This window comes from Cervus canadensis, chromosome 5 (assembly GCF_019320065.1).
Source record: "Cervus canadensis isolate Bull #8, Minnesota chromosome 5, ASM1932006v1, whole genome shotgun sequence".
NCBI classification, from domain to species: Eukaryota; Metazoa; Chordata; class Mammalia; order Artiodactyla; family Cervidae; genus Cervus; species Cervus canadensis.
In genome coordinates, this window is record NC_057390.1 from 2,766,402 (window position 1) to 2,777,811 (window position 11,410).

At 53.1% G+C, this 11,410-nt stretch overlaps 1 protein-coding gene across 5 annotated transcripts in view; it reads left to right on the plus strand.

Moving 5' to 3' along the window:
* Nucleotides 1-11,410, plus strand: part of CNNM3 (cyclin and CBS domain divalent metal cation transport mediator 3) — a 43,083-nt gene that overhangs the window by 22,553 nt on the left and 9,120 nt on the right. For 3 of the 5 annotated variants that reach the window (XM_043467816.1, XM_043467814.1, XM_043467815.1), the window contains exons 2-7: nt 1,998-2,141; nt 3,113-3,262; nt 3,518-3,687; nt 3,880-3,976; nt 4,355-4,488; nt 4,840-4,978. In XM_043467816.1, coding sequence (XP_043323751.1) covers nt 1,998-2,141; nt 3,113-3,262; nt 3,518-3,687; nt 3,880-3,976; nt 4,355-4,488; nt 4,840-4,978 — 834 coding nt within the window. Of the gene's footprint in view, nt 1-1,997; nt 2,142-3,112; nt 3,263-3,517; nt 3,688-3,879; nt 3,977-4,354; nt 4,489-4,839; nt 4,979-7,505; nt 7,605-8,085; nt 10,343-11,410 lie in introns of those variants that run through there. The other 2 variants (XM_043467818.1, XM_043467817.1) reach the window with 2 other exon arrangements.

Genomic DNA, 11,410 nt, shown 5'->3' on the forward strand with positions numbered 1-11,410 from the left:
GTCTTAGATCTGATGAAATACCGTAAATGTGATCTTTTTATTCTTTTACAGCCTCATTCCTTTTTAAAAAAAATTTAATTGAGTTCATTGTCTTATCTTTATATATATAGTGGTTTGAAGTTTGTTTTTTCTTCATATGTTTTTATTTATTTTTTTTTCTTCATATGTTTTTAAAAATTATTTATTGAATTTTTGTTGAACTTGGTCTTTGTTGTGGTACTTGGGCTTCTCACTGCGGTGGCTTCTCTTGCCGTGTTACTGTGGAGCACAGGCTCAGGGCCTACAGGCTCAGTAGTTGCACACAGTCTTATTTGCCCTGCAGCATGTGGGATATTCCTGGACCAGGGATTGAACCCTGGTGCCCTGCATTGGCAGGTGGATTTCTTTACCACTGCGCCATTAGGGAAGTCCCTTATTCCTTTCTTGACCATCTGGTTAGTGGTCTAGTAATGATAGCTTTTGCTTGACTCTGGACAGTTATTCCATCCAGCTTTGAAGCAGAGGTCTTCTGTATCTGATTACTGGGGGCAGGGGAATGGGCTGGGGAGGAGCATAGCCCATGGAAGAACAAGCTGGAAGAACAAGGCAGAGCATGATTCTTCCAAAGAATGTGCTTCTGAACCCAGTCCCCTGCGTTGTCACTGAATCCAGGGTATGTAAAGTAGGATTCACAGACGTGAACTTCCCTTTCTGCTTTGCCAGAAGATTCTTGAAGCAAGCGCCCCTTTGTGTACAAGTCTAGGCCAGCTTGTATGCTGTGCTTTTTTCACTAGTGACAAAAGGCATGGTTCTGTATCCTAGATCTGCACAGCCCGGGCCAGTAGTCAGTGCCCACATGTGGCTGAAGGGTCTTGAAAGGTCACCAGTCTGAATTGAGGTTGAGGTGTGCAGTGAGTAGTGTGCAGGTGAGCAGATTTCCAAGACCTAGTACCCCCCAAAGGCAAAATATCTATTCATATGTTTATGTTGATTGCATTTTGTGATATTTTGACTGTATTGAGTTCATCATAATATTAATTTCATTTCTCTTTTTTAACACAGCTACTCAAAAATTTTGGCTTGCATTCTATTTCTTTTGAACAGGCATAAAGGTTTATAGCTTCCCTGGTGTTTCAGTGGTTAAAAAAATCCACCCGCCAATGTAGGAGTTGTGGGTTCAGTTCCAGGGTTGGGAAGATCCCCTGGAGAAGAAAATGGCACCCCACTCCAGTATTCTTGCCTGGAAAATCCCATGGACAGAGGAGCCTGGCAGGCTCCCATGGGGTCGCAAAGAATTGGACACGACTTAGTGACTAAACAACAACAATAACAAAGGTTTATAGAGGGAAGGCACTTACTGGAGCAGAGTAAATTCTTGAGGTTTCCGCAATAGTCCCCAGCATTCTGAGGCTGGGCTTCTCTCAAGCTTACGTTTTCTCTTTAAGCGAGCAGCTGGCTGACCCGAGGAGGAAGGACAAGAGTCATAGCCTCACGCTGTTCCTCTCACACAGTTTGGGCTCTGACTGCCCAGGTTACCACTGTCTTCATCCCCCTGCATGACTTTCATGAAGATACAGGGCAGCGTTCAGAATTGGGAATGCTTCCCTTGGAGACTTCTGACGTGGCCCCTCTTGGCTCCTGCATCCAGGCGGTTCCTGGGGAGCTGGCGTCTCTGGCGTCAGGGCCCTGTGTCCTAGGTCCAGTTGCTCTTTACCATGTCTGTTCTGGCCCAGATGCTTCCTTGTCTAAACCATGTTTGTGGTGTGGAGTCATGCAGACCTGGGGTGACCCCAGCTCCGCCGCTGCTTGGGGGGCCTTGGGCAGGGGGATGTGAGGTCTGAGATCCTCATGGGCACGTGGAGTGTCTTAGGTAGCGAGAAGCTAGGAATAGTCTCTCCTGATGCGTGGCGCATCATGGGAACACAAATCAGCTTCCATCTTCGTGGTGGGCTTGTCAGTCGGGATGAGGGAGAAGGAGGCCTCCAGTGAGCTGTAACGTGAGTGTCCTCTCCCTGCAGGGAAGTCTCACCTGGCCATCGTGCAGAAGGTGAACAACGAGGGTGAAGGTGACCCCTTCTACGAGGTGCTGGGCCTGGTCACCCTGGAGGATGTCATCGAGGAGATCATTAAGTCTGAGATCCTGGATGAGTCTGAAGACTACCGTGAGTCCAGGCTCCTGTGTGTCTCTGGCTCAGCTGGTCTCGAGCTTACGGAGACATGTGTATATCAGAGGCTGGGGGTCCCCATGTTGTTCGAAGTCGGGCTGGATCTCGGGGCAGAGCTATCACATCCCTGGGCTTGTGTCCTTAGCCCTGCGGGAGCTGGGACTGCCCCTCACGGGAGGTGGGGCTCACCTGTGGCTGGACCACCCCTTTGGCGGTGTTGCAGTCCTGGCACTGGACTCGGCTCCGGCCTGAATGGGCGTTGCCCAGTCTTCCTCTTCCTTGGCCTCTTGTCCTGTTTTACATCATAGAAGTTCTCAAAGAACCCCTTGCTTTACTGCCAAGAGGTTCTTCCCCAATCAGATGATCTTGGGGCCTGTGATTGTGTCTTAGGAGGGCCTGCCTCTCAGGTGGCTGCAGTCTGCAGGGCAAACACAGCCCATGCTTTGTGGGGAGCTCACAAGGGCCCCAGAAAACGAGCTGCCTGCCCCTGTGAGTTTGCACATGAATCTCTTTGCCCGTGTATCTGTTCCCCAAACGCGACATCTTGGTTCGGCTCCTCAGACAGCCATAGGCACAGGCTCTGCAGATCAGCCGCTGTTTGAGACGAGTGATCCTCATACTCACGCTTCCTGGAGGGGGGCTGCTGTTTTATGTAAGCTTTTTGCTGTTATGTCTGCATTATCTGCTCCCAACTCCAAGGAGGGGAGCAGGCCTTTCTGCTACTTCTCAGGCTGTCCCTGGAATGCAGGCCACTGCCCCTCTGACGCGGGTACTAGATCATTGTCTGGTGGGGGTGGCAAGGCAGGTTCCGGCAAAGCAGCGGTGCCCAGGACAGGGCCTGGGGTCCTGACACCGTTCCCCCAGGAGCCCCAAGGCCTTGGAGGCGGGAGCGGCAGCAAACCCCTCGGTCTGGTCGTGTTGGTGGAGGGCTCCTGGCGCCTCAGCAGGCCCTCTTCACCCCACCCCAGGAGACACTATAGTAAAGAAGAAGCCTGCGTCTCTGAACGCCCCTCTCAGGCAGAAAGAGGAGTTCTCCTTGTTCAAGGTGTCTGACGACGACTATAAAGTGAAAATCTCACCTCAGCTGCTCTTGGCCACCCAGCGCTTCCTGTCCCGAGGTGAGAGCCGGGGTGGGCCTCGTCCCTGCTCTCTGGCTCACCCCGCTGGCCTCTGCTATTCCTGGCACTCCTCTCTTCTGCCCTGTCAGCATCTCGGTTCACCTGAGGGTGGCTGACCTCTGCCGGATGACAGAGAGCTGCGTCCCGGGGGTGTCGGGGAGGCTGGGGCAGCTGAGACGGGCAGTGGTGTGCTGACACGGGCTGTGCTGGGCCTAGAGGACAGTGTCCCCATCCCTTTTTCCCACTGTGGGGCAGAGGTGGACGTCTTCAGCCCGCTGCGGGTCTCTGAGAAGGTCCTCCTGCACTTGCTGAAGCATCCCAGCGTCAACCAGGAAGTGCGGTTTGACGAGAGCGACCGCCTGGCCGCCCACCACTACCTGTACCAGCGCAGCCGGCCGGTGGACTACTTCATCCTCATCCTGCAGGTACTTTTCAGCTGGCCTGCAGCCCGCCGCTGCCCAGGACACGGGGAGGGTGTAGGAAGAGGAGCACCCAGGTGCACGCCCCCGGATAGGTGGGGTCCATGCGCTCTCCTCCTGCCCTTTGCGGGCAGGAAGGGTGACCTGTCCACTTCTCTCCCTGTCCTCTTTTCCTCCCTCTCTCCCTGCACCTCCCAGGGCAGAGTGGAGGTGGAGATCGGGAAGGAGGGCTTGAAGTTCGAAAATGGGGCCTTCACCTACTACGGGGTTTCTGCCCTGACAGCGCCATCCTCGGGTAAGCTGGGCCATCCCGGAGCTGGAGGTGGGGGTCAGCGGGTGGGCAGGCGCTTCTCTTGGAGCTGGAGGTGGGGGTGGGTGGGCACTGCAGGGGCTCCCCCGTTCCCCTCTTGCAGGGCGGTCTGCCTGGGGACCTGCTGGCCCTTACTGTCTCCTGGCTGTGTGGAGTGAAGGGCAGGGTTTCTACAGGCCTCGTCTTTGTTGTTCTTCCCACCCCTGCCAAGCATGTCCCAGGAGGGGCGTATTTGCCCTCCTGTGCAGAGTCCCAGGCTGCATTCCGTCGCTGGGGTGATCAGCAGGGTGGATCTCAGAGGCTGGGCGGGGGCTGGCCCGCTCCCCCGTGGTCAGCTGACGTCACTAACTGTCCTTTCTGCAGTTCACCAGTCCCCGGTGTCCTCGCTCCAGTCTATCCGCTGCGACCCACCGCCCGAGCCCGCTGACAGCACCCGCTTGTCTGCGTATTGTCCCGACTACACCGTGAGGGCCCTCTCTGACCTGCAGTTCATCAAGGTGACCATCTGCGTTGCTCCTCAGTGCTGGCTTTTAACCAGCTTTGTGTCCCCAAGGGCTGGAGCAGCTGGTCACCTGTTAGAATGGATTAAATTGTGGTTGAGTCTCAGAACAAAGCCTTGTACTTGCTCTGAAGGACAGGCCGCCTGGCCCCCCTGTCCCCTGGTGGCCCAGGCACCCGGTGTCCCTTGGGGCCGTCACAGCCCTTAGCTAGCAGCCCCGGTGCGTCCTCCCCTCGTCCTGCAAGGCGCGGCTCCCCCTAGTCAGAGCTGGAGGGCGGGGGGGTGGTGTGGGCCCTCGTCTCACTTCGCCTGCCCGCCTGCACCAGTTGCAATGCTTCCTGCCCCCCAGGTTACTCGGTTGCAGTACCTCAATGCACTCCTGGCCACCCGCGCCCAGGCGCTGCCGCAGTCCCCGGAGAACACGGAGCTTCTGGCCATCCCTGGCAGCCAGACCAGGCTCCTCGGTGACAAGGCGGCCACAGCCCCAGGTGAGCCCAGGTCCCGCAGTGTCGCCCCCTGGTGAGCGTGCCCTCTGCCCTCCTGGCTACACACACACACACACACACACACACACGGCCCTGCTCTCTGCCTCGCCCTGCCCTCCATCCGTTCTTTCTCCTTTCATCTCCCCATCCTTTTCTGTCTCCCTTCTTGTGTTTTTAATAATTTGGACAATACCGAGCTACAGACCAGCTGGCATTTTGAGTAGAGCACGTAAGTCAGCATTTCCTCTCACGGGTCTGAAGGGTGGGTTGGTTTATTTAGAGAATACAATTAACCCTTGAATAACACGGGTGAGGGACGCCAGTTCCCTGTGCAGTAGAAAATCTGTGCATGTCACATGGTCGGTCCTCTGTACCCGCAATTCCACATCCACAGATTCAGTTAGCTATGGCCTGTGCGGTGCTGTATTATTTACTATTGGAAAAAAACCCACATGTAAGTGGACTCACGCAGTTCAGACCTGCATTGTTTAAGGGTCAGCTGTAGTTGCTAAATGGGAGTAAGGGTGTATTCAGACACACTATTGGTCATTTAGGGAAGATCCCCTGGAGGAGGGCCTGGCAACCCACTCAAGTATTCTTGCCTGGAGAATCTGATGGACAGAGGAGCCTGGCAGGCTACAGTCCATGGGGTCGCAAAGAGTCGGACACGACTGAATGACTAAGCACAGCATAGCACCTGAAAAATGAAGGTTTAGGTCCAGTGGGCCTGACTCAGAGGTTGGGTGGCGGGTGGACCCCATCCTAGAACCAAGAGGGGCACCTGCTGAGGTGTTTGTTCAGGGTATGCCTCCCGTGGGACTCCCCTGGGAGCAGGAGAAAGCGGACTCTGCAGGGGGAGAGGGGAAACCCCACCCTAACTGTGTAAGGAGGGAAAACAAAAAGGAGTCTGTAAACTAGCGGCTTTGGGTAGGAGTGGTAGGACTGGTCAGAGAGCTTTGCTGCCCTCGTTGTTCAGGACCAGCAGGGTTTGGTGGGGCTTTGGAGAGGCCGAAGGGGGCCTGCAGCGGTCTGACTCCTCTTGCTCCATCCCCCACCACATCCCACCCTGTAGTGGGGACACTGAGGTCTTACTGAAGGCTGCCTGTGCCTTGCGCTGTGTTGAGAGCCCGCCTTATCCTGACTCAGCTCAGATAACTTCCCTGAAGTTCTGAGAAGTGGTAGTTGTTATGCCCATTTTCCAGATGAGAGTTGGAGGCCAGGAGAGACAGGCACTCTGGCTTAGAACCTGGGCGCACCCTTGGCCTGTGGGTTGTGGTGCCTCACAGGGAATGGGTCTGGTTACTGGAGCCACAGTTGAGAAGAAAACACGTTTCAGTGATGGACAGGTGCTTCCTGAGATGTGAGGGGCAGAGCCCCCCCCCCCCGCCGGGCCTCACTGTGGCTCCACTTCGTGAGTCTGGTGCTGGTGAAGGACTCCCGGGGTCATGCTGGGTCCTGGAGCTGGGCACAGTCTCGGCCCTTTCTGAATGAACAGATCCTTCGTTCCCTTCAGCCCGCTCCTGTGTTTACCCACCATGACCTTTTATTTTGTGAGGCACCCCTTACACAGAAATTCACACCATCTCTTTAGACTCAGGTCTCAAAAACCAGGGCAATTTTGTTTTGCAGAATGCAAGCCTTTTGCTTTTAGTTTTCTCATGTGTGAGCTTTTCTGGCTCCATCTACTACTCAGACTGCACAGGTTGTAGTTAAGGTAGAAACCTAAGAATCCTGGTTTTTCTGTTCATCTTTTATCATATACCCAAAGTTTTTTATTTTTAAATCCTTTTGCGGCTTGAGCCACTTGTTGGACAGTCTGCCGAGGGAATCGTTTATTAGTGGCTTGTGGGCCATTTCTTCTTTGTGATGGATTACTAGCCCCTGTTCTGTAGTCACAGTGTTAATTCTTCCCTAAATGCAGCCTGATGTTGGCCCTGGGCAGCCCTCAGGGTCTTGCATTTCATCTCTCTTAATCTCCTGCTTTGCTGCTGAGGGAAATCAGTGGACGTGTCCCCAGGGCCCTGCTGAAATAGCGCAGGTCAGAGCTGCCTTCTGAGTGACTCCAGCTCTAGGTTCCCCAGCAGAGAACTACTTTCACTGAAATGCTTGGAAAGCACCGTAATTTGCAGCTGCATACAGCTGGGTCGGAAATGGCCTGAGGGCCCAGTCTGCCCGTTCTCACAGCGTTTGATTGGATGCGCCCATCTGCTGCTGGCTTGCGTGCAGCTGCCTTTGAGCTGAGACGGTGGAGTTGAGTCGTTGTCACCAAGACCCACAAAACCTAGCGATGCTCTTGGACGCCACTTTCCGAGCCCTGGTCTGCCATTTGAAATCTGGAAGCTCTCCCGTGTCCATCGTTCCCTGGGCGGGGTTGCCAGGGAGCGTCCATGCTCGGCCACGCCTCCCAGGCCCCCTGGCTTTGCGGCCTCGTCTCAGCAGCACTGCTGAGCGGGGGCCCTGCGGGTACGGCTCCCTGGCGCGTATCCTCTCTCTCTCCCCTCCTCCCCACCTCTTCCTTCTCTCTCTCTAGCCTTCCCGATAGACCTTTCCCTCTTTGGCACATTTGGAAACTGCAGTTGATAATTGACTGTGGACTAGTGAGCATTTTTTGTTTCAGACAACACCCCAGGTAAATATCTCTCCTTTTACTTTACCTTCTCTTTGCTTCCCTTCCCTAGCCTGTTAGCTGCTGGGGGTGCCCTGCAGACCTCTCCCCCAGAAGGGAGGCTCTCCTCCATGGGGGGTGAGTGGGCACTTCTTGTCCCTTGTTGCTACTTCTCGGCTCATTTTCTAGGAGGCCTTGGCAGTGACCGCTTCCTTCTGGTGCCCGGTGTGCTGCCCGCCTGGCCCTGTGGCCTTGGCCTCCCATGGGCAGCAGCCCTGCCTCCCTGCCTCTCGGTGATGGCCTCCGTCCTCACAGTGGTTTTCTCTCGTGAGGCTGACCATTTTCTTAACTAAATCCTCCCAGCTCTGCCTCAGTGCCTCCCGAATAGGCCTGAGGCTCCCCTGCCTCACCCGCCCGCTGCCTTCCCAAAGAGGATTTACAGCTGGTTTCATAGGACCCGCTCCCTTGATTGATGCTCTAACACTGACCCTCCTCTCCTCTCTAGGATCCAACCACAGCAGACCCGGCCTCCCAGCAGAGGAGAGCCCCGGGCGGAACCCGGGAGTTTAGCCGCTTGTCAAGCAGCCCCAGGTCTGGGGAATAGACAAGCACGTGGGGAACTGGAGCAAGCCGGAAAGCAGCTTCCTGCCAGCCCATCCCGTCCCCTGCGGGCCACGTTTTAGATGGCCTTGTACATGCAGGTCCTGGCTGTCCTCCGAACTAGACATCAGTGCCAGGAGCCTTCAGCAGGTTCTGCCTCCCCACCCCTAGAACACGAGGGTCAGTGGGGGCCAGCCCTCCAGGTCTGCTGCCGAATGGAGTGAAAGGAACAGCGTCATCTCCAGTCCCCGGGGCCAGCCTCCCTGTGACAGTGTCTTTATACCTCTCCGGCCAGGCCACGATGTGAGCGCAGTAACTGCCTTCCTGTGGCCGTGACCTGCACTCTCTCTGCTTCATTTGCCAACCTTCTGCTGCTGGCAGCACCTCTTGAGCAAACCGAGCGCACCATGTGGGCTGGGGTTTCACATCCGTGGGCTTGGCCACGCCAGCCTTGCTGGCTTCCCTTATGACACCATGCTTCCAGGCATGCGCCAAAGCTGGAAGCTGTGTCCTCCAGGCCCGCTGCCTCCCGTGGAGGTGGCTTTTCCTGCCCTGTCCCAAGCCCAGAGCGAGCACACCGGCCCCTGCGGGGTTCAGGAGCCCCTTCTTCCTGCCGCTCCTCCACCTGCCTGGCTCAGTGGCACTAACAGTATTGTCGTTTTCCGTGTGTTAAGAAGAGGTCACAGGTAGGGGGAAGGGATTGCTGTGATGCACCTGATCGGTTGTCGTCAGATCCCAGAGTGGGTCGCCGGAGGTCCCCGGGGTGCTGTGTGCCTGGAAAGCGCATGGAGAGCAGCAAGGGAGGCAGGGCTGGGTATGGACCAGGTAGACCCCCGTCACCTGTCTTTGGAAAAAAGGTGAAATCAAAAGTTTTTCTTAGAGCTCTGAGATGTTTTAAGCTCATGGTTTTATTCCCATTCCAGCTCTCTGGGGCTTCAGAGAAGTGGGAACAAGAAGGCGTTTGTATCGTCTTCTGGTTACCTACATCCACCTTCCGTGGTGCTTTAGCTGCGCAGAAACTGGGGCATCATGGGGATCCCAGGGAGGAAGGCAGGAGGATTTCTGAACCTTTCTCAGTGGCATTTGGGTCCTTATCCAGGATCAGTGGGAGTGAAGGCCAAAAAACAGTGGCCTGCTCACTTAGAAACTTCTCAAGGAATTCTCTCTCAAGGGCAAACCCAGGTGGGAAATAGATACTTGAAAATTTTTTCTCTCTGCAGAAGAGTGGTGGTTAACCTTGGCTGCACATTGGAATCACATGGCAAGTTAAAAATACTGCTCCCTGGGCCGCTCCCCCCAACCCACCCACCCAGGGATTCTGATTTAATCAGTCCAGGCATCAGGATTTTATTCTGTAAAATTATTTTATATTCACAGATCACGCCTGCTTCCCTGAATGTTAACATCTATAACCTTGGTGCACTTATCAAAATTAAAAAATTAACATTGGTACAAAACTATTAACTAAATTACAGACTTCATTTGGGTTTTTATCAAATTTTCCATAATGTCCTTTTCTGTTGCAGGACCCAACCCAGGACACCAAGTTGCATTTAGAGCTATTGCCTTTTTTCCTATTTTTCTCCTATAACTTTTTACTTTGAAATAATGACAGATTCATAGGAAGTTGCAAGGATAGAGGTCCCATGTATCCTTCCCCCAGTTTTCCTCCATGATTACACTGTCTTACATAGTTAGAGTACAGTATGAAAACCAGGAATCTGACTCTGGTGCAATGTGGGTATGTAGTTCTGTAGCATCTTATCACATGTAGATTTGTGTAACCACCACTTCAGTCTAGATACAGAACTGTTCCTCACTAGGATCTCCCTCCAACAGATGCTCTTAAAGCCACACCCACCCCCTCTGGCCACTACCCGTAATCCCTGGCAACCACTAATCTGTACATCATCTCTGTAATTTTGTCATTTGAAGAATGCTGTATAAATGGGGTCCTGTGGTATGTAAGTGTGGGGACTGGCTTTCTTCACTCGGCGCATTGTTCTGGGGTCTCCTCCAGGCTGTTGCACATGTCAGTCAGTTGTTGCTTCGTGATTGCTGTGTGGTATTCCACCACAGACTCGCTGTCCTGTCTAAGGACATCTGGGTGGGTTCCGGTTTTTGGCTATTCCAAATAAAGCTGCTATGAACATTCATCACAGGTTCTTGTGCAGACACTGGTTTTCTTTTCCCTGAGCTAAATGATTAGGCATGCAGTTGCCAGGTTTGTATGGTTATTGCATATTTAGGTTTTAAAAGAAACTGCCAAACCTTTTCGGAGCACCTGCACAACTTTACACTCCCACCAGCAATATGTTGAGTTTTTTCCCCATGTCCTCCCCAGGCCTTGGTGGTGTCACGTATTTTAGCCCTTCTGGTAAGTATGTAGTGCTATCTCATTGTGGATTTTATTTGCATTTCCATAATGTGTATTTTTTCATGTGCTTATTTCACTTTGTGAAAAGTCTGTTTATGTCTTTTGTCCATTTTCCAATTAGATTGTTTGGTTCTTTTGCTGCTGAGTTTTGAGAATTACTAGGCTTTATTGGGTTTTTGGTTTGCAAATATTTTTCCCAGTCTGTAGCTTATTTTTTTTTATCTTAATGGGATTTTTTATAGAGCAGAAATAAATTTTGATGAATTCCAGTTTACTCATTGTTTATGGATCATGCTTTTGGTGTCATGAAATGGCAGCCCACTCCAGTATTCTTGCCTGGAGAATCCCATTGACAGAGGAGCCTGGCGGGCTACAGTCCATGGGGTCACAAGAGTCAGACATGATTTAGCAACTAAACCACCTAAGAAATCTTTACCTAGTTTTTCTTTTTTTAAATCTAGACTTGATCTTGAAGATTGTTTTTAAAAAACAGTGTTTATAGTTTTTCACTGCGTTTACGTTTGTGATCTTGTTTTTCTTCAGTCATTTATTTTTGGCTGTGCTTGGTCGTCTTTGTTGCTCGGGCTTCTCTCCAGCCCCAGGAATGGGGCTGCTCTTCACTGCAGTCTACGGGCTCATTGCCGTGGCTGCTCTTGTGGCGCTCAGGCTCTAGGCACGTAGGCTCAGTAGTTGTGGCTCACGGCCTAATTGTTCCATGGCGTGTGGGGTCCTCCCAGACCAGGGATCGAGCCCGTGTCTTGTACATTGGCAGGTGGGTTCTTTACCACAGAGCCACCAGGGAAGCCCTTTGTGATCCATTTTGAGTAAAGGGTGGTTGTTGTCTTTTTTGCCT